The sequence below is a fragment of the Solanum tuberosum genome, unplaced genomic scaffold (assembly GCF_000226075.1).
Source record: "Solanum tuberosum cultivar DM 1-3 516 R44 unplaced genomic scaffold, SolTub_3.0 scf00098, whole genome shotgun sequence".
Lineage (NCBI taxonomy): Eukaryota > Viridiplantae > Streptophyta > Magnoliopsida > Solanales > Solanaceae > Solanum > Solanum tuberosum.
The window spans coordinates 135,469-158,690 of record NW_006239026.1 but is presented as its reverse complement, the minus strand read 5'-3'; the positions used below and the strand labels follow the sequence as shown (position 1 = coordinate 158,690).

Genomic DNA, 23,222 nt, shown 5'->3' with positions numbered 1-23,222 from the left:
CCCCCAAAAAATAGAAAAAATATATTATATACTGCTTATGTGACATTTTTTTGCTTATTTCAAACTTCTTAATTTTGTTCATGTGATGAACATAAAATCATATTTAAAAACTACGTAAAATAATATACCAATTAATAATTTAAAAGGAATATAAAAAGTTATGATAAAAAAAATAACTTGTTTGACTCTTGAAATTCTAACATCGATCCATAAGTTGGTACAAAGGAGCAAGTAATGTGGCCTTGATAGGTGAGAGCTTTCATCAATGTTGTGAAAAACCATGTGAAAAAAAAGACTCAATTATTATAAAAGAAGAAGATTGATATGTGCATTAAAACTATTGTTTACAATCAGACCTATTTTTATCCTATATGCATGTTACACCATGAAAGTTTTCCAATGTGGGACTATAAGAAAAAAAATAAAAAATGTGGGACTATAAACAAAGCCTAAATATATATAACTTAACTATTCTAAAAATATTCATAATAACCCTTTTAACAATGATGCTAAATACTGATTCGTTTCAATTTATGTGAACCTATTTAATTGAGTTTAGAGTTAAAGAAACACTTGTATCGGACACTGGGTAAAACCCCAACCAGGACCAACAAGTCCTAGTACAAAAGTGAAGGAAAATTTGTTACCTGACTTCTCATGTCCTCTTTTTGTAAGGGGTAATCAATCATAAGTAATGCAGATTAGTTCAATATTCATCATCATAACCATAGTGTTGATCATAGTCATATCCTCCAACATCCTCATCGTAACGCATATCCTCATCGTACTGCACAAATGGTTCTTCATAAATCTCGTCTTCTTCCAGAAAAAAATTTCTGCTCTCGTTATGATTGGTGGAATCATCCACATTTCGACTCTTCTTTGGGTTCTGTAGAATTTCCTGTGTAAGTAAAGTAACATGATCAAGAGTTAAACATCTTTTATCGAGATGAGAGCAACAAATGCTTTAGATTTGTGTAATTTGTCCTGTAGATGTTCAAAATTTCAGGGTGCTCCCGGAATTCTCATCTACTTGAGATCCCTACCGGGAGTTGGAGTGATTTCGAGGTTGTAGGTCTTTTTATAATCCTCCAAAGTTAATAATAGGGAAACCAAGGAGCTGAACTAAGATCAGGTCTAATCCGAGGTAGAGAGGCACAATGCAAGTTATAGGTACGGTAAAATTCAGCAACTTTGGCTCAAACCATGTATCCATGTTAAGAAATTCATTTAACATGTACAGATAGTCTATTCAGAGCCCAATAAACTATAGATTCAGTATCCGCTGAATGGAATAGAACAATTTATATGTCGGGATTGGATGAGTGTATTAGGGAGTTGTCAAATGCTTCTCCCAGAACTTTAACAGCAGAGATCATGAGATGAGCAGCAGTGGCAAAGGAAAAGTCTGACAAATCTACAATATTTTGATGCCACATTATTTAGTTTTCATTATTTAATATCCTCCCAGTTCTTGAATATCCAATTATTACGCATAATAGCGTCTCAAAGACTAGCTAACCCCGTCCACCACCAACATCGAACATTCTGCTTATGTTCTTTTCAATAAAGAAAATGATATTCTGGTAAAGGAATTGAGATCTGAGTAAAAATTGAAATTAAAAGCAGGTATATTGGAATTCTAAAGAAATTTTGGAGTAGGAGAAGCACGTACAGAATCATCAAAAAGCTTTTCGAGCAGATCATAGTTGATCTTAGTGCATAGCCTCTGCATCACATGATATAAAGCAAGGTAAGATACAAACAACACAACCAATAGATCTGATAAATATTGTGTCATGCAAAAGAGGAAGGTATACCATGCAATGCAAACATAATACAAAGAGGAAAAGAAATGATTTAAGACCAACAGGAAGAAACCAAAATTCTTCTATGTATTTTACGTAGTTACCTATTCCTACAGGTAAACTGGACTTGCAAGCTTATTTGTAACCCTTATAATCATCCAAATTCAGGCAAAATGTGACAGATACATTGAAATTGAGGAAAACCTTGAGTCTACAATAATAATAGGGACATGCAGGAACATTCATCAAGACTATGAACACTCGTGGAAAAGGTAAGAAACTTCCATAACACAGAGATCCCTGTGAACAGAGTGCTAAAGATTGTAAGTTTCTTTTCCTCTATCATACACATACCTTTCTAGTTAACATTTGCTTCGTTGCTTCAAAAGGGGTTTTAGCAGGACCAGAATTTTTCAGTTCTGCAGCCCTTTTCTGTCGCTTTTCCTGTATATCACAAAGCAAAATGTAAGCTAATTCTAGGAGATCTCGCAACTATTGTGTATGAAAAATTTCACATGCATATGCTATTCTTATGGTAAGTAACTAAAGGAAGAGAAAACATGTTGTAGTCAGTTGGTGTTGTATGTTCATTTTCTTCCAGAAAACCCACATGAGTGCTTGTGGAAAACTATACATTGCCTACAGTTGTGATTGTTTAGCTCAAATCGATTTTGGAGAAATCAATCTGGATTTAAAATTACCAATCTAAGTCTTCAGGCAAAGATATATTACCTTGTGAATGCAAAGTTGGAAGACAAACAATATGCATGGACATAAGACGCATCGGAAGGAGAATGTTGAAAATGAAGCTAGAATCATCAAGAGTGAACGAAGATACGAAAAGAAACTCAAAATTAAGGGGGAGTGTTATAAATATACTTGTGAAATATTCTAGAATTACTAAATGCATTTTGGTGTTATCCATGCGACTTTAGGATATTTTATGTGATTAGGTGCATAACCATTATATTATCTAGGTGCATGATCTTTTTTATTAGTTATATGACTTTTATGTTATTATTGTGGCTAAGTTCATAGTGTGTATATGAAAATATTCAGTAGAAGTATGTCTTAGCACCGATAGAAAGAGCCCCTCGTAATGTTGTTATATAAGAAATTTATCATAATACTTAGTGAACCTCATGTTTATCAAACCTTTCCATCCTCGTTGTACCTTACCGTATTTTATATGAAGAAACTAGCTAATACAACACTATGAAACTAAAAGGATCCCTTATTTTCCTAACACTTGAAACTCGGAAACAATCTCAAAAGTTTGACCACTAGCAGAATTGAGTGTTTTTGTCTCATTTTCGATCATTGTACCCAAGCCTTGAGTCCTTAAAAATATAAGAGAAAACCGCAAGTCATTTTTCAAATGTTTGTTGTGTTTAAATATATTAACAAACATCAACTTCTTAACAGCCATAGACATCAACAAAGTTACCCTTCTCTTAAGGTTTCTTGGTACCTCAATGTGACATCAATTTTCACCAGGTAACAAACTCAAGATAAGTTCAGAGTACAACCTTTCTTGATTCTGCAACATTATTAGCAGCAGCAGCAGCAAGCCTTCGTGCATTTTGCACATCCTCCGAACAGTTAGATAAAATGAACTCGTCAGCCTTCTTTGCAGCTAATGCAGCTGCTTCATTAGCTGCTTTTTCCTATAAATATTAATCAGCAAGCTCACTCAGAAGAATGAAGGGAAAGGCATGTGAAGAAGTGAGTGCAGACTACTGTTTTTGTGATGAGAAAAGTCGCCGAGAAGATGGACCAAAGGAAGCAAAAGTGTAGCAAAACACTCATTGCTTAACCACAGTCAACTTAGTAGAAGAGACCAAAGAATCATAATTAAGAAGAACAAAAACAAATTGATCTAACACAACAAGACCTCTATTATAACTGCTAAGCGCTAGTAGTAATCTCATGAACCAACAGTAACTTCATTCAAGTACTTGTTAATATATTTATAAATCCTAAGACTACTATAAGACCTTGTGATCTACATTCCGATTTTACATGGTGATTTGCAAAGAAAATTAACTGAATCACCTCATATTCCGGGTTCATTTTTTCCCAAATGATCTTCTTACAGCGCTTCGCCTCCTCGTCAAGAAGATAAATGTCAATCTGACAGAAATTCCAGCACAGAGTAACAGCCACGACAGGTTAGTGAACCAGGAAATACATGTCCAAATATTGCACAACTAAATCAAGTTGCCACAGGTAAACATTCTGTTGAAGCAGAGTTTTTCATATATTTGCTAACAAACTGTTTTTTTAATCAAGTAAATGTATTCTCATTCAAAAACATAGCCAAACTAACTGTATACAAACTGTTATAATACTGTAAAGAATGGATACTAGGCCTAACTCAACCCCACAAGCTAGCATAAGAGGTGAGAATTTCCCAATCTATATTAAAGAGTCCACTCATCCTTTACACCCCCTCACGCCCAAGGCCGGACATCTGGAGCATGAGCAATTTAATATGAGGTCCAATATTGACAAGAATTGGGATGGGTCCTGATGTAATACCATGTAAAGAATGGATCTTGGGCCTAACTCAATCCCAAAAGCTAGCTCAAGAGGTGAGGATTGCCCAAACCATATTAAAGAGACCACCCATCTCTGGCTGATGTGGGACTTTTCACAAATACAAAGTTCACTTATTATGGATGATGCTTCTTTCCAAGCAAAGGATGATAATTAGGGTCAGCTAGTATCATAATGTCATTTGCTAATTATCATGCGATGAGGTATGGCAGGATGAAATCCGTCTTAATCACAGCTTTTGCACTAGGCCAACATAGATTTTTTAATAAAACTTTCAAGGATCATGACCAGTGGAGTTACCCCCTACTAAATGAAAACCAACATAGAAGAAGTAGCACACCTCTACGTCATCAATATCAGGGAAGTTCCCTGATTCATCATGATCATCAGGACCCATACAATCCATGTCATGTACTGTATCATGAGTCATGTTATGCTCAGCTTTAGCCACTGAGAATGCCCCTGCATCTGGGAGAAAAGCAACTTACTCTATGGTTTTGATCCAGAACTCTCTCCCAACATTCTAACTCAAGAAGAAAATAAGCATTTACCTATTTTCTCAGACCCTGATATCTGCACATTTTTACTCCCGGTCACACTCTGAGTGTTCCCTTCCTTTTCAGGCTGATCATCAACCAAAAGAAAACAAAAAGAGAATAAATGAGGCACTATTCAGAAAGCAAAAAAATGCCTGCACATTTACAGTAAACACCAATTAGAATCAAGATTTTGGCACTAGCCTAAGGAAAGACTTCTAAAAAAAAAAATCACAAAAAAGGGCCGGCTACTATTCTCTATTCTGAAGTATCATTCAATTGAAACTCATTTTATTCTGAAGTATTATCAGGATCACTGAAATAAACTATAATTATAGTAAGATAAAATGGCTTTAATTAAAAGTCGATCATCATCATACATTTAAGTGGCAGGAAAATGAACATTTGCCGTTCCTTGAAGAGGTGGAAAGGATACATAAGGAAAGTATTAGGGCTCGTCTTAAATTTTGTAAGAGAATGCTTAAGAAACACATAATTTATCTTTCTGCAGGTCAAACTCTGTTTAGTGCAACCTCCTATTTAGGAATTTCATCCAAAGAAAATCTAGAGTCTAAGCAGAAATCGTCTTCTCCCTACACTTTCTCTATTTTCTTATAGATACCAATTCTTTTCTTCAAATGTATCCTTCCATCTTGAGACTTTAACCTGACTTTTGTCCTTTCCAACAGTCAAAAGCATTCTTGAAAACATAAAATTCTACTTTACAACTACAAGGTAATAATGCTTTTGGATAAGTAGCAGCTCCAATGAGTACCTCAGTGACATTGTTCTCCACCTGATTGGACATGGAAAATTTTGGATCCTCAGAAGCTTTTTTTGCCACTAATCTTCCCCTCTCAGCATCTTGGAAGGCAGGAGGTTCAGATCCTCCATCAAGCCCACCCGAAAGTGTTACAAACTGCAAACACATTCATGAGCATTACATATGATTATACTACTGAAAACTTAAAAAGGCCAGGGTACCAAGTAATTACATCACTGTAACAACTTTCACAAAGACCATGAGCAAAGGGCAGCTCCACACTTTCTCTGTGTTCACATAGCACTTCTGTGATCCCAGATCCTTTTGATCCCGAACAAAATTGTTGGGCCAGCCTCTCTTCTTTCTCAAGCTCCTTGGCTCTTGTATTGAACTCCTCAATCTAGTTGCAAGTTAGAAGTACAGGTATTAAACTCGGAAAGGAAATTTTTGGCTAACAAGCCATCACCAGAGGCAACTTGCATCAAACTCAACTATTAATGTATAAAGAGAAAAGGAGGGAGTTAAGATTTTAGATTCCCAGACAAATTTGTTTTGACTCTCAACAATAATATATATGTCATTAGAGTTGTCAATATGGGCTAGCCCATCCCATCCGGGCTAACCCATACAAACTTTGAAATTTGATGGGCCAGACCGGGCTAGCCCATTTTTTGTGTGGGCCAGAAAATAGTCGGCCCAGCCCATAAGTATGTGGGCTACGGGCTTTGCCGGGCTAGCCCTCTTTTCTTAAAAGTATATTTTTTATGATTTTTTAAATTAAATTATAATTAAAAAATATTATCATAAATATCGACAAGACAATATTACATGGTGTTAGTGTTAATACTTGTTAATCAAATACACAAATAAAATTATCTTTATATTATTTATTAAGTTTGATTTCAAGTAAAAGTATAAATAGCTAAATAGAAATATAAACCTAATTGTTTTCCAATGATCATAATAAAACACAAAAACTATGACAATATTTCATAGGCTGTGGCCTATGTAGTGATTCCCTAGAAATTTTAGGGAGTTTTTATTTTATGTAGTACATGTTTTATAAACATAATTTGTAATTAAATTGTAATATTTCAAACTTTAAACAAATTTTGAGTTTAGACTCTTGTTATTTTTAATATTCTATTTTATTTTTATTTTTGAATTAATTTTTATTTGGCCCACGGGATGGCCCTATCCATATTTCTCAAGCCCCACAAATACGCAGGCTTATACAGGCCGGGCTAAAAAGCTCTTTTCTTAAATGAGATCCAAAAATCGTAGCCCAGCCCTATCAAATCACGGGTTAGGCCAGGCCGGCCCAGCAGGCCTAGCCTATATTGATGGCTCTATATGTCATCAAGCACACCAGGCTCATAAAAATAGCACATCACTAGGCATAGGATGATTTCTCCTGAACATGAGCATAAATTTCCCTGAAGCCCGAGGCCCCCAGCCCATGGACAAGTTCTTTTTAAGATTCCACTAGTTGACCAAGAGGGAAAAAAAGGAGGAGGAGTCAAAGGCAGGTGAAATTAAAATCTTTCCAAAGTATAGGTATTGAGTGGCTTCATGACATACCAAAACTGGTTATACTGTGACAGCTGTAGACCAGATGAGATCTTTCATTTGCTCTTTTTTTGGGTCTTTTGTTAAGAGAGTAGTACGCATATCCTGTACTAGATGTATATGCAATCCATAAGTTTTACGATAACGGTTCCAGCATGGGTACCAAATTACGTTATATGCCTTGTCCATGAACAGGAGTAAGCACCTCACAATACTACATTACTTTTTAAGAAAAAATTAATAGCTGGTCCCCCTCCCAACAAAAATAAAAGGACCTGCAGACATGCTTAAATACATGCACATGAAGCTTTTCAAACAGAGAATATCAAAGTATCAGCAGTGGTCATCCTACCAGTTTTTGGTACATACCGTTAAGCTCCCAGATTCTGTGTTTTCAAATTCAATCAAACGCTTGGTCAATGTTGCTTCACAAATATGTACAACTTTAATCTGTTGACCAAAAAAATAAACAAAATAGGAAAGGAAATATCATGTTCCTTGTGCTATGTGACCATAAAAAATAAATGTGAGAGTCGTACAAGTGTTTGTACTACATAGGCTTGAACATAAAATAAGTAAAGAAAGTATAACAAGAACAGTTGTCAAGTTCAATGTCAAGAAGAAGTCCAAATCTGTGACCAAGAAAGAAGTAGTCCTCGAAAACTAGCTAAAACGCGTAAGAGTTCACAAAGCAGAATAAAACTTTTTTTTATATGAAGTAAGATGTTTCATGAGAAGGCATCAAGCAGATGCAAAGCTTGCAAAAGAGAATTAGGTCAAGCCAGATACATAAAAGACTAGGAAACCTTACTTTCACACACATTATCATACTTTCAGATGCACGTAAGTTGTAAGCGGAATACTTACATCATGAAGCATGTCTATAAAGAAATCTGAATTCTGACCATCAATATAAAGAAAATCTAGAACGACCACTTACAATTTCTGATTTAGAACGATTCAGTCCATGTGAAAGAGCAGCAATGTATAGTGCAGCTCCACATACCCCACTTGGCTTTCTCCCTGTCTATAGACAATTTATGGATTTGTGCAAAAATGTAGTGATTCTTATTAGTTCCATTGAATTATTCCAGTAACTTCTACATAAATTATATGCAAAGAAAATCATGTATAACCTGCATCCAATCACGCTTCATGCTGGCCACAATGAGAAGTGCAGTTCTAGAAACATTTGGCTCCCTACCCCCAAATAAACCTACATTATAAATTGATAGTCTTCACTGATGAACTCCAACAAGCTAACAGCAAAATTATATTGACTAAAAGAGAATAAAAACAAATACAGAAAGGCAAGCGAAAAGTAGAATGAAAGGCAACATAGTAAGTAAGGTGTAATTGCAAAGGTACTCCACAGGTACAACAAATAAGTTTTTCGATGGAACAGGAAGGAAAACAAAAAGAATAGAGTTCTTTTGCACATACCAATAAACTAAAGAGCGGCGCATTACTGTGCAGGAAAATTGAGGTAACATGCACTTTACATATGAAAATAAGCTATCAGATGAGAAGAACATGAGAGGAATGAAATGAGGTCTGCCTCATCTTTATTTTTGATATCCTGCTACATCAAATGTCACATTGATCATTGCCCAACATTTTTGATAAAAGACCATTGTTTCCTTCCCTAGAGCGTTATCACCTACATACTACTTGAAAAATCATATTAGTTCATTCTCTTCAAGTAGCATTAGGAGCCACTGTCTACCTCCGAGATTTTTTTTGACAAATTCTGCTCTTTAAATGCGTTCATTCTTCCATCCTCCAAGTATAATGACACATGAAATCATAGTGTATAACACCTTTGTTTGCCGAGAACTGCAGCTTGTAATGAAAATTTTCGTATTGAACAGTTTAAAGCATGCAATTAAATGGTTTTTTGCTATACTTCCTGAACGTGTGATTAGATAGTCATGTTCTGACATCGGATGGTAATATACACATCTTTTTTTATTCTGAACTTCCCCTTTCACAATTGCAGTGTGTTATATACCATCTACGAAAGCTTACACACACCTTGTAATATCTGATAAATTATATCATTCATCAATCACATGCTGCTCAATCCCTAATGAGTTACATCAGCTAGATGAATCATCTACATTCATTCCATTCTATTTGGGCAACATTCATTTTAATACTAAATAATTGTCTTTTAAGCCAAATTAGAGGTTCTTAGAATCTCCTACATATTCCTACACTGACCAATAGATCTTCTTCTCTATGTGTTGCTTGCACCTTCTGTTGAATGTGATTTCAAAGTTAGTCCAATCTAGTATTGCAACACATTTATTCATAACATTTGTAATCCGACCACATTCATTTTGTGGATATGTATATAATCCTGGTCCCGCTACTAACAGTTAAGAACATTACATATTACTCTTACTAACTCTGACATGAAAAGTCATTAATTCTCTGCACGCCCCATATCAATTATGAAAACCCACACACTTAACAAACCTAATACCAGACACTTTAGTGGTTCTAATATTTAATAGTATGAATTTGGTTCGAGTCTTCCAAGTTCCAACAAGCCACTAAGTCTTCAATTTGGACTAAGGACGCTAAATCTGCCCAAACCACAACACTAACAGCTCTAGTCTACAAAGGAGTTTAGATATAAATGGGTTATAATAAAAAGGACTAAGATTTGCCAGACAGTGGCCTAAACAGAGTCCATTTCCCACCAAACATAGTAGAGGACGTCCTCCTGGCTGCTTCTATGATGAGTTGCAGAAAGAACAGCGGGGCTTTCCATGGCAAAGAGATGAACCTCAACTGCTATAAAGTGCATTTCTCACCCACGTATCAACAATGGTGTGTTTTCTATAACACGCACTTCATTAGTGCTAATCTAAAATACTTTTACTCTTAAATTGAGATATTCTGCTACTTAAATTATGCAATATCATTGGCTCAAAAAAAAAAAAAAAGGGGGGGGGGGGGGGGGGGGGGNGCAGATGCAAACCAAGTACCATTTAATATGCATCCACATTAAAATAACTTGCCAGAACAGGCAGAAAAGCCATGCTTGCAGACTAAAATCTTATGGATCAAGATTTTTGAACTTCTCACAATAGAAATCCAAAATGTGATCAAGAGATAAAGTGGAAAGGAAAAAATATATAAACTTTCACCACGATGTTGGTACCTAGGGCAAGGTGGTCAACAAAGAAGCAAGGATTAAAAATAACCAGCAAATCAAATCTAGATAAATACTTACGATCAGTGAATCGATGAATGAAAAGGCTAGGATCCACAGGTTTTTGAATAAATTGATGATCTACAATGCTTAGAAGTTTGCAAAGCTGCAAGAACACAGCACCTAAAATATACCTGTGTTTCATAAGAGAAAAAGGTTGAACAGGCTTCAATTACCATGATAAAGCTAGTGATTAGGTAAATGGTTTCCTAAACTGCCCAACTTCAGGTATAACCCTTCATGTATGGCAAAAATACAATAAGACCTCCTATATTGGAATATTTTTCTAGATTTTTAAGGAGACAACGTATTGGCAAACCTCCAGAATAAGAATCTGCCAATAAAGATTGAATAATTTGTGAAGTCAATAGGGCCACCTAGATTTTTCTGATAGGAAAAAGGAACTCATCGATGTAGAGAGAAGAGGTATTGCAGCAAAGGAGAAAATTCTCAAATACAAATGCCCAAATATACTAAAAATGATATGCTATTCAATCACACTGAAGATTAGTCAAGAGTATGTCGTGGGAAGGGTAGTAAAGCATATTACCTAGCAACAGGTAGCATGTTATATTCATCAGCACCCTAAAACATATTACCTAGTAACTTTCTGAAAGGTCAGCTCTTCTTCTGTCCTAAATTTCCTTCCCACACAAAAGAAGATATTATAACACCTTTATCTTTCTCAAATCCAACATCAAATACTACTCCACATAAGGCTGCTTTCATTTCTAGTTGAACGTGAAGCAAGCTTAGTCTAATTTACTCTAACCACACAAGATTCACATGTAAGATCTGTTTCACGATATATATATAACTACAAGAAGGATCTAAGGGGTAAATAGAATATCGCAACACTAAGCAGGGTGACAAGAACTCCTGACCTTAAGGGCAATCATTTAGTTTTTGCTCAAGATTATTGATCCAAAGTGTTACATCAAAAGAAGAATGAAAGAGAATGAGTTTTAAGGTTTTTTGTAGAAATAGGCTCACTTACACATTTATCCTCAAGTACTCGGAAAAGTCAATGAGTAGGAATGGCTTTTTGCTTTCCCTGCAAGAAAAGTAAACATAAGGATATCCCAATTTGTCACTAGTAAAGTCACTTGGACCAAGAAAAATTACACTAAAAGATTGAATGAAAACTATAATTGTCCTAATTACTCTTTTGATACATGTATTAATCACAAACTTTGTTGCTTTGGTATCCCTCTGTGCTGCATAATATAGTTGGTAGTTTCATCCACAATTTTTGTTGATAAGTAATCATAGATTTTATAAATGCTTGCACTAAACTAGTGCGAGAAAATCTAACTACAGATTGTGCAAATCCCCCATTGTATTTTAAAATTGCATCAACATTTTGTACAATAACCAGGTTGCACCAAAAAGCTAGCAAAATTTATAATGTATCATTTTAGCCCCTGTTAAATATGGAAAAACCTATACTATGTAAAGATGTAAAGATTCTCAAATCCCCTTAATATGGAGATTAAAAGATTTTGTGAGAATATAATTGTCTTCTTTATTTGTATTTCTTGTAAACGTTATTTAGACCCCACAGCTTGATGCAATAATCAAGCATTCCTGAATGCTCTTCTTCTGTTCTCATTTTTCACATGGTGTCAGAGCTAAACTTTTAGTCCCTTCTCTTCTTTCTCTAAATTTCTGTCTCGTAAAAAGAAGTGGTTTTGCTCTCTAACCACTGATGCATGGCTGACATAATAACGTCAACTTGTCAATATCTTAAGCGTCATTACATGTTATCCCACTTCTTTTTTTCTCTTATGGATCGTTTGGTAGGAGGGATAAGGGATAAGGATAACTAATCCCAAGATTAATTTTAACCTTCTTTTTAAGATGAGTTTATCCCATGTTTGGTTGGATAAAATCGTGGGATAACTCATCCCGGGATTGTAGTGTTATTTTTATCCCACACTGAGGGTGGAATAACAATTCTTGGATAACTAATCCTAGGAAAATTAATCCCGGTATAATTTGTTCCCAACCAAACGAGCCCTTAGAGAGCAGAAATATGCTGAAAAATAAAATCATAATACACAATCTCTCACCTACAAACAATGTAAACACAAGCAGCCTCAACTTGCTCTTTCCTACGTCCCCTTGTGAAATTCCTCTCAACTGCAATCTGAAAGTAATATATTCAGCCATAGAATGATATCATGCTAGTAGTACGCATAAGCCATAAAGAATCATACCCTATAGAAGGCCAAAGCTGGATGAGCTATGGAATCACCACCATCAATTCCTAATGCACTCATCACACTCTCTATACCCTTTTTTGCTGCAGGAAGAGGAGTAAATAAATGTTATCAGAAAGACCCTCATACTTTAAAATTATATTAATATCAAAGAGCGATTTAGTATATTCTGAAACCAAATTGGTGCTACGTAGGCACATAGCTTGTGCACCTTGAGAAACATATCAGGATAAAGTGGTCAGCAATCAACAAGAACAAAAATTTTAGTTCATTTGCATATTCTGCTTTTTTTTTACTCGATTACTATATTTATGCTAAGAAAATGGAGTTGCAACTTTGCTAAACTCCAAAAGCTAGCTCAGGAGTGAGAATTGCCCAAAACTATATAAGGAGCAATGGTCCATTTTCTCAAATATCTAACAACCTCTCGCGCGCCCTTGTCAATTAACTAGAGAGTGGACAGCATAACATGGGGACCATCATTGGGTAGACCAAGAAGAGGAATGATTTTGGCTCTGATACCATGCAAGAAATGGACTTTGGGCCTAACACAACCCCAAAAACTAGTTCATGAGTGAAGATTGTTCAAGACCATATAAGACAATAACTCATTCTCTCAACCAATGTGGGAAAATCTAACAATTTACATACTCTATCACTATCATCATTTGGGGCTCATTTTTTAACCATAAACATAAAAAGAAATGAAAATTGAGAAAACAACATTCATATATCCTTCACATAAATTTAAAATAGGAACATTTCCTGGAAGCTGGAAGTTATGTTGTAGATGAAAGGTTAACCTGATACTAATATAAAAGGTTGATGAGCACTTATTGATTTTGACACAAAATAGAGTGGATATACTTGAATGCCTATATTGACAATGAGCATCACAAGCACCTTTTTTTTTAGGAAACTAAATTCAAAAGCTCCCAGTAGACAAAGATACTGAATAAATCATGGATACATTTAGGATGTTAGTGATTCGGACCAAATTTGAAACAAAGCAAATGCAACTGTACTCTAGAAAGCCATAACAACTTTTATTGAAAATCGAGAACTCAGTCAACAATTTTTTTTGTGTTCCCTAAAAGAAACAAACATCAAGTCATCATTTAGCTGAAAAAAGAATGATAGAACCTTTTCCTATAAAGGAAAAGAATGATAGAGTTATATAAATAGGTACAAGGAGCATAACATCTCTTATTACATTATGGAAGGGTTGCTATGCTACCAATGAGGTTTGAATCCTACATCAGTGATCAAAAAGTCATTGTGAGAAAACAACAATCAAAGGTACATAGATACCTTCACGTAGTGTTCTTTCTCGTGAAGTTGAATAGACACTTTGGACAGAACCCACAATCTTTCCTGCCAATTGGCTCTGCAAATGATTTAAGTTAGTCTTGATACAACACAAATTGAATACCATACTTAACAACTTACAAGTTACAAGACACCACATATATAGCTTGTTCAATAACTGCACCTTAAACTAAGCTTGTCCTGTTAGTTTGATTTTAGAATTATTTATCTCCTCAATTGAGCATATATTTGAAAAAATAAAATTATTGACAAAAGCACGTTAATATTAAAATAAAATAAAAAGAAGTACATCAATATTAAAAGCAAAGTCATTCTTCACACTAAAACATGCACAGATGTACAAAAGCATGCAAGATGGCAAAATGGATGATCATCTTCTCATGACATTGTCTAAATAGCTTCTATTCCCTCTTCCAATTTCTCCCCCACCCACAAGTATATGTTTGGGATGACAGTCCATTTGCCTCTCAACTGAAGTGTCACAAAGTGTCTAAGACATAATTTTTCTTTTCTTTTTGATATGTAAACCCCGCCACGAAACATCCGACTCAGGAGCCACGTGGTGGTTTTTTCCAATTTGTCTCTTGGTAACTCAAACCCCACCTCATGGTTGGAGGTGATTGGCCTTTTACTAGGTTATTACTCCCTGATCACATCACAGTAATATTATTAAAGAACTCTACATCAAGTATAAAACTTATTTCCACCATGTGTATTTTCTTGCTTTGCACCTTAAACTCCTTTAATAAAAATGACATTAAGACTGATTAAACACACCGTCCAAACTGGAAAGGATCTCAATCCATTCAAAACTAGATATGATTGAATTTGAAGAAAAACAAACTATCCAGACTATCGATCTCATATGTATTAAGAAGAATATGAAATAACGAACTAACCTGTCCAGCAGCATCCTTGACAAAAGTAGGGTCGCTTAAAATATTGTCTTCATCAAGAACTCTTCCACATAAGGGACAACATCTATAATGTAATGAAATGAAGCATCTTAGAGCAAGACACACACACACACACATATATATATACAAATGAAGCCTCTTATACGAATGAAGAAAATATATAAACTAAAATGAACCAGAGGAGTATTATAATACAGAAGAAAGAACAAGATTGGGAGATGAAGCTCTCACATTTTGCCATCCACATAATCGGGTTGACTGATGTTTTTTGCACAATAACCGCAATATACCATGCTTGAAGTAACCTGAATCAACTAAAGAGAATATCCCATCTTGTAAAAAATTGTTGAAAATTGCATAGAATTCTAACTTTAACAGTCTGCAATATACATTTTTGCAAATAATTCCACGTACACAACAATAACAATGTACTCAACGTAGTCCCACAAGTGGGGGCTAGGAATTCCACATATGATGATTTAGAAAAAAAGAAAACGACACTGTAAATTTATTCAATATTCTTCTAGATGTTGGGATTTGACAGTCCTAAGTTTGGTTCACTTGAATCAGAGTCAAAAGTGAGTGAAGTGCTTGACAAACTTTGGTATCATTAGTGAATATACTAAACATGGTTATTTTGTCAACAATCCATCGACTTAAAAGAACGAAATCAACGACAGCACTTCATCCACTACATAATCCATAATGATCCAATTAGAAGTGGTTAAAATGAGAATAGATGTAAACATAGCTACTAGAAGCACAAGGGGTTTTCCTTTTCATATATATAATCCATAATGATCCAAGTAGTTCATATATATAAACTACTTTTTATTCTTTTCCATATATTTTCTGATATATTTGAAGAAGCCATTTTTTTCCCTATACAGCTTGTTTGGATGGGTTTTACCTATTGTATTGCACTGTATTGTTACTTTCCAATGTTTTGATTGTCACTCAAAATTTTATTTTATCATATTGTCACATCCGTCATTATGTAACAATGAAAAGTACAATTTTATGTAATGATCGAATTGGTGTAAGTTTTTTTCTCATCTTGATCCTACTTATTATTTAATAATCTTATTATGCATTTCTTACCATACCCTTCACGTAATATTTTTGTCCCTACTTGAATTTGAACCTGAGATCTCATGGTGCTCAACTCACTTCATTGACCACTAGGCCACCACCTATATATGTTGCTCGGACACTCCAAAAATGTTAATGCACTCGTGTCGAATCCTCAGTATCCAACACGGTGCACACAACATAAAACCCATGTTCCTATGCAATAGCTCGCAAACCACACAGGAGAGGTAAGTAACCCGCACTAGGCAAACCCGATGCGACAGGCTTGACTCAGAAAGCAAACCACTTGCTTTCACTAGCAAGGGGTTTCGAACTTGAGACCTCCAACATGGAAGTCCCAAGCCCAAACCACTAGGCCACCCCGAGGGATCACTTTCTACTTTTTCTTTAATCAATTTAAAAATACAATAAAATCATCAACTATGAGGAGGTATAGACATGAGAAACTAAAAACAAAGTAAGGGTAAAACATATACACTGCTTATTGGGATACACAACAGCAGTACAACACAAATATAAAAGGCCAATTCTGACACACAATCAAATCAACGGCAATAACATATCCAGTGTAATTTCACAATTGGAGTCTCAGCGAGTCTTAGCTCAACTAAAAAAAAAAAGAACAATTCAAAGCAGCATTGCAAAGAAACAAGACAGACAAAATAACACAATACAAAGCAGATAGTAATAAACACCAAAGACAAAAAAAAAAGCTTAAAAATCACGTTTTTATCAGAATCAAAGATCAAAAATCATATTTTGAACAAATTGCTACACAAATACAACTGTCAAACATATGAAAAATTGAAAGAATGAAACAAAAAAAAAAAGGAGAGGTAGAGTACCGACCAGTTAGTTTGGCCGGTGCCGGCGACGGAAAAAGATCGAGATGTTAAACCCTAATTTTTTTCAAAAATTATATCTTAACGAGATTCGAAACCTCGTCAATTAGTATTAACTCCAAACTCTTACACCTTTGAAACCACTTAACCCAACACTTATCTTTATTGTAGTGCTTGCAACCAACATTATACATTTAAGACTCTGTCGGTCGAGGAATAAATTATTTCGAGATTAATTATCATAAAGTTAGTTATACTATAATTCTGAAATAAGTTATCTCGCGATTTTATTAAACATAGAATAAACTCATCGTAAAATCAATCTCAAGATTAGTTATCACTTATCTCTTGTACCAAACGAGCTCTTAAAGAATTTTCTAATGCAAAAAGTATGGAATTTTTCGGACGGATACTTTTACCTCCTACATTTAAAAGATATAGAGAAATTTAATTTTAATAAATTAAAATATTCTTTTCATAACATAAATTTCATATTAAAATGTATGCTTAGATCAAATTTCAACAACTCATAGTGTATTTTAGATTTTCTAAAAAACAATTGGATTTTTAAGGCCACTTAGACTTCAATAGTTCTCAATTTTACAAGTTTCATTATTTAACTTTTTAACTTTTGTACTTATTTAAAAAGTTTAACTCTCGACATTTCTAAATGAATCGCAATAATGATTAACATCTATGCACTATAATTTTAAATGTACACAATAAACATTTAAATTTATATTATAAAATTAAATAGATAAACACACCTATTGTATCTGACATATGCAAATCAACATATAACTTAAAATTGTTGAATTAAACAACAAACTCTTGTAAACATGAAATCCATATTTGTATGATAAAATAATTAGATTGTACGTAAAGTAAAGTTTTTTTTATTAGTTTAAAAAGAAGAACGCACTTTTTTATTTTTAATTATTATCTTTTTTTCAAATGGATTACACATGGACAACACTTTGAATTTTTACTATTATCTGCCACACATTTTTCTTTTTATTATTTTCTCAAGATCTGCCACACTGATTTTTTATTTTTATATTTCTAATACTCTCATTTCAAGATATACCTTCTCTTTTTTTAATAGAAAGAAATTCTCTGCCACTTTTTAAATTTATTTATTAATATTCTATTTTCATGATCTGTCATGTGATCATTAAAAATAGCACACCAGATTAGAAATTTAGAATTATGCATCTGATTGAATTTATTTTTCTAGTTTCAATTTTAATTATTACACGTATTTTTTTAAAAATATGAACGAGCACTATTTCCATCCATCATTATCAACGTAACCAGTGGCGGAGCCAGGATTTTCAATAAGGGGGTTCAAAATCTAAAAATATAGACACACGAAGTAGCCGAAGGGGGGTCGACATCTACTATATATACCTAAAAAATTATTTTAACCATGTATAAATCATATAATTTTCCGCCGAAGGGGGGTCGGATGACCCCCTCATTGTAAGGTGGCTCCGCCACTGAACGTAACTATCATCATCCATAATCAATATAATCAGCATCGTTAATCATTATTTGCAATCATCATCATTAAGCACAATGTATCATATCAATAACCAACAATCACGACAATCAATCATCATTGTATATTGCCTTACTTTAATTTCATCATTTATCATTCATTAGACATTACCGTCATCCATGACAATTATCGGTCACCACCATATCAATTACTATCATTGACCACTAGTCACTATCTATTGCCCACAATCATCACTAATAGCCATCATCATCACCAACTGCCATATTTTTTTAAAATAATATTTTATTGCTATAGTATTAAACTAATAACAAAGTCTCAGTTTTAGTATTCAAATATTAATACAATAACTTAATATTCAAGCTTAGACATCCAAACACTAAACTTAATGCAACCTTGTTATTCAGACGTACATTCAAATCAAACATTTTAATTTTAATAAAAAAATAAAAATCCCATAAATGATGAATGGGAAACAGATAGGATTATAGGAAGATAGCAATACAAAACAAGTCCCCCACCCACCACCCCCACCAACATTTATATAAACCACACTTTGATCAAATTTTTGGCACAAATATGAAAAAGGTTTCTTTAATTTTGTGGTTTTGTCTATTCACAATATCTTCTTTTCTAAGAGAATCCAAAGAAGAAGGCCATGGAGTTTACATTGTTTACATGGGTGCCAAGGGTTCATCTGATGATCACATTCACCTTATGAGCTCCTTGACAACAAGGTATGACATCGTTTGTCCAGATATTTTTTAGCGAAATATTGTTATGGATAACATATAACATAACATGAAAATCGATTTCAAAGAAAACTTGACTGTTATATAGTGAAATGATGACACATGTTGTAATATTTTAAACAACTTAAATGAAAATGCTAGCTCCATCACTGGTACTGCTAATACTTCATGTTGTTCACTTGTTATCTAAGTAGCTCGGACTCTTCCAAATCCCTGTCGCACCCATCACTACTAGAAACAAAGGTTTTTTTCCCCGCAAATTATTAGAAAATTTGTGCCATAAAACATGATTTTCTCACTAAATTCCCACCGAACCAGCTTACTGTAAAAATGTACAGTGAAAAATAAATTATCACTGAAATAGTGGAAAACTTCCTATTTTTTACCATATGGAAACATTACCACGTTTTCTTTTCTCACTGATTCAATCAAAATATCTGTGGGAATGGTTGCTGAACATTTTTCATTGGAGAAATAATAATTTTTCGTAGCAAGTGTCAACACGATGTGGGTGTGGGACTAAACATTTTTCAGTGAGAAAATAATGATTTTGTAGTAGTGAGTGCCAAGTACACGATGTGATGAAGATTCCGACCTCTAAATCCATACCTATATGAGGATATCCGCACCTGAGTCTGAACAACATAGCTTGTTATTACATCTTTCTTTTGTATTGGACAAAGAAGAGCTTCTTTTCTGAGACATTGTATATATTTCATCAGGAGAAAGAATGCAGTGGTACACAGCTACAAAAACAGTTTCTCAGGATTCGCAGCACGTTTATCAGACGATGAAGCTCAGTCGATTGCTCAACATCCCGGAGTTGTATCTGTTTTTCCAGATCCAGTATTTCAACTACACACGACGCGATCATGGGAGTTTCTGAGGGATCAATACAATCTTGTACACAATTTCCCTTACAGTTCTCATTCAAATTCAACCTCAAATGGAGCAGATACCATAATTGGAATTTTTGACACTGGTAGCTAGGAACCCAAACTGCCAAAAAATCTCATTGCACTTTGCTCATTCTCTACTAGTATTAACTTTCTGTATTATATGTTTTAGGAATATGGCCTGAATCAGAGAGTTTCAATGACAAAGGTATCGGTCCAGTCCCATCGCGATGGAAAGGAACTTGCACCAGAGGTTATGATTTCAAATCATCCAGTTGTAATAGGTAACAGTCTTGTTAAACGTTCTGAGTAACCGATCCAGTGTGTTAGCCCTGAGTCCACGGGAACTTAGTAGCTTTTGCTTGAGGTTGTTGTAGGAACCTATAAATATTTGAACCTTGGATCTGTGTTTATGTGGGAAATCACACACAATGATCTTGTTTTTTCGACCTACATTTGCCCCATGAACAAATCTTCAAGGTCAAAAATCAAAACTTGAAGTTTTTCTTATGGGGCAAGCAAGGTTCAAAAGTTCAGGACCATCCACCTCCAAGGTCATTCTTGTAAATCACCCGTCTCAGTGTGTCGTGGTCTTGGAAAAGTAAGTTAATGATAGAAATGACTTGCATCAGGAAACTGATCGGAGCAAGGTTTTATGACGAACCTGGCGAATTTAAAACACCTTTTACGGGCACACCTAGGGATCACGATGGGCATGGTACTCACGTTGCAGCCATAGCAGCAGGGACTCCAGTGGCAGGTGCATCCTATTACGGCATAGCAGGAGGAACAGCCAAGGGCGGGTCTCCAGGGTCCAGGATTGCAGTGTACCGTACATGCAAGCCTTATTCTGGATGCAGTGGATCGGATATTATGAAAGCATTTGATGATGCTATTGCAGACGGGGTCGATATCATCAACTTATCATTTGGTCAACCAGCTGGAACAGAGTTCGAGTTCTCAAAAAATCCTATTGCCATCGGGGCCTTCCATGCTGTACAGAAGGGCATTTTCGTTGTTGCCTCTGGTGGAAATGATGGGCCTTCACCGGAATCTGTTGTCAATGTTGCTCCTTGGATTTTCACAGTTGCTGCAACAACTATTGACAGAAACATTGAGACACATATTCCCTTGGGTGGAAACATGCTAATTAAGGTTTTTAAAAGAAAAAAAACATAGCTATTCGATATATCCACTAGCTATCTATCTTTTCAAGAACATATTTTAATACCCTTTTTAATTTTCAGGGTGGAGGTATTAGCTTTTCCGATCTCAAGAAGTCGCCAGTTTATCCTTTGGTAGACAGTCTATCTGTCAAATTAGACTCGGAAATTGTTTTTGATGGTCCAGCAAGGTAATTGGAAATTGAAATGTATCAGTTTCCATTTCTGGAGCTTCACTAGGAAATAAACTTTTTTCATACTTGTAACTAACTTGAGCAATGTTTAAGGGACTGTGAACCAGATACACTAGATGAACGCAAAGTCAAAGGAAAAATTATTGTTTGTGACCATCTCACCGATGACTTTTCACTAGAAGTGAGGCTAAATGAAGTGAAGAAAAAGGGTGGCATCGGATTTATACTAAGTATTCCTGATGATCAGCTCATAACGGCACCCAAAATAGGATCATTTCCTGGGGCAGTAATCACTCAAGGAGACGGCACAAAGATTCGTTCTTACATCAACTCAACAAGGTACTCACTTTACTTCAAAATAAGCACTTGTTGGGTAACATAGAAAATTGCTAATTCCACCTTCGTATTTTCTAAAGGAACCCGGTGGCAACAATTCTACCAACTGTTAGTGTAGATAATTTCAAACCGGCTCCTGTTGTGGCTTTCTTCTCATCAAGAGGCCCTAATTATAACACTCGAAACCTCCTAAAAGTAAGCATTCCTTATTCTAATTTTATTTCTTTCAAATTTAGGGGTAAGGTCTGTGTACTACCCTCCCCAAATCCCACTTGTGGGACTACACTGGGGTTTTTGTTGTTGTTGCTCGATCTGTGCCCTTTGCACAGTGCCATGATAGTATTGTTCCGAAGAGACAGTAAGGACTCATGATTACTTACATACTTAAGTCATAAAACAGAACATATGTTTCATGCAAGAGTACAAGTAGATCATGTACCAAATGGTTTCTGACATGTACTTGCAGCCGGACATTGCAGCTCCAGGGACAGCAATATTAGCAGCTTGGACCGCAAACGACACAGAAGTAACTCGGTCTGGCAAACAACCACCGCTATTTAACATCGAGTCAGGTACTTCCATGTCTTGTGCTCATGTTTCTGCAATTGTTGCAACACTGAAGTCTCAGAATCCCTCCTGGAGTCCATCAGCAATCAGATCAGCAATAATGACCACAGGTAGTAACCTGATAATAGTTTTAAGTATATCAGTGCCTCCAATTTATGGATTTTACGAAAACAAGTCTCATTTTTTCGATCCCTTTTGTTTCCTTTTAATAGCTTTACAGCAAAGCAATACAAAGAGTCCAGTGATAGTCAATAGTGCATATGGAGAATACCTTGCCACGCCATATGATTTTGGTGCAGGAGTAGCAACTCTGTCTGGACCATCGCAACCAGGTTTGGTTTACGAAACCAAGATCACAGACTACCTGCAATTCCTCTGCTCTCAAGGATATAACACATCAACAATAAAACTCATCTCAAAGAAACTTCCAGACAACTTTTCATGCCACGCCAATTCGATTGATGAGTCAATGTCTAACATGAATTACCCATCAATAGCCGTTTCTCTGTCCAAAGTAAGAGAAACCAAGAAAGTTACCAGAACGCTAACCAGAATTGGTGATGAAGAATCAGAATATACAGCAACCATAACAACACCAGATGCGTTGAGAGTAGAAGTGAGTCCAAAGAAATTGACATTTACAAGTGACATGAAGAAACTGAGCTATCAAGTGACTTTCAAAGCAATGTCTAGAGAGAGAGAATTTTTTGGATCAATTACATGGACTAATGGTAAGTACAAGGTTCGAAGTCCATTTGTCGCCTCCTTTTGGTAACATTTTCATCAATCTGCTACTTTACCAGTCTAAGAAAAAGGGTGTATGCAATGCAATGCATCCATGAACATTGTATCACCATATGAATCCTGAATGAAAGGTTCTCAATAAAGATTTCATGATATTCTCGTTGTTGTTTTTTCGGTAACAAATGTAAACA

At 35.1% G+C, this 23,222-nt stretch overlaps 2 protein-coding genes across 4 annotated transcripts; one reads left to right on the top strand and one right to left on the bottom strand.

Moving 5' to 3' along the window:
• Positions 1–274: 274 nt before the first annotated feature.
• Positions 275–16,978, bottom strand: LOC102583078 (transcription factor IIIB 60 kDa subunit-like). Of its 3 annotated transcripts, none has more exons than XM_015309212.1 (20): positions 16,868–16,978; positions 15,158–15,240; positions 14,909–14,990; positions 13,992–14,067; positions 12,678–12,763; positions 12,531–12,607; positions 11,456–11,512; positions 10,480–10,592; positions 8,372–8,451; positions 8,176–8,262; positions 7,605–7,685; positions 5,899–6,066; positions 5,679–5,822; positions 4,919–4,991; positions 4,708–4,829; positions 3,864–3,941; positions 3,338–3,475; positions 2,163–2,252; positions 1,676–1,729; positions 275–901 (listed from the first exon to the last, which is right to left on the bottom strand). In XM_015309212.1, the coding sequence occupies exons 2-20, from the start codon at positions 15,217–15,219 to the stop codon at positions 707–709; spliced, it is 1,863 nt and encodes a 620-aa protein (XP_015164698.1). In that variant the 5' UTR covers positions 15,220–15,240; positions 16,868–16,978; the 3' UTR covers positions 275–706. The 3 variants fall into 3 exon arrangements, with proteins under 3 accessions (XP_015164698.1, XP_006348566.1, XP_015164697.1); XM_006348504.2 differs by having other exon boundaries at positions 276–901; positions 4,708–4,835; XM_015309211.1 differs by having other exon boundaries at positions 276–901; positions 4,708–4,835; positions 15,158–15,231.
• Positions 16,979–18,891: 1,913 nt separating this feature from the next.
• On the top strand, positions 18,892–23,191 carry LOC102582746 (CO(2)-response secreted protease-like). Its single transcript, XM_015309210.1, has 9 exons — positions 18,892–19,116; positions 19,854–20,113; positions 20,200–20,311; positions 20,660–21,182; positions 21,275–21,381; positions 21,478–21,723; positions 21,801–21,915; positions 22,187–22,397; positions 22,500–23,191. The coding sequence occupies exons 1-9, from the start codon at positions 18,959–18,961 to the stop codon at positions 23,060–23,062; spliced, it is 2,295 nt and encodes a 764-aa protein (XP_015164696.1). The 5' UTR covers positions 18,892–18,958; the 3' UTR covers positions 23,063–23,191.
• Positions 23,192–23,222: the final 31 nt, after the last annotated feature.

Bases quoted from the DNA above. Each gene is read 5' to 3' on its own strand.
- LOC102583078 (XM_006348504.2), bottom strand. From the start codon at position 15,219: ATGGTATATTGCGGTTATTGTGCAAAAAACATCAGTCAACCCGATTAT. The intron at 14,991-15,157 runs GTGAGAGCTTCA...ATTACATTATAG, and splicing joins GATTATGTGGATGGCAAAAT to ATGTTGTCCCTTATGTGGAA. The intron at 8,452-10,479 runs GTAAGTATTTAT...TTTATAATGTAG, and splicing joins CATTCATCGATTCACTGATC to GTTTATTTGGGGGTAGGGAG.
- LOC102582746 (XM_015309210.1), top strand. From the start codon at position 18,959: ATGAAAAAGGTTTCTTTAATTTTGTGGTTTTGTCTATTCACAATATCT. The intron at 20,312-20,659 runs GTAACAGTCTTG...GACTTGCATCAG, and splicing joins AAATCATCCAGTTGTAATAG to GAAACTGATCGGAGCAAGGT. The intron at 21,382-21,477 runs GTAATTGGAAAT...GCAATGTTTAAG, and splicing joins GTTTTTGATGGTCCAGCAAG to GGACTGTGAACCAGATACAC.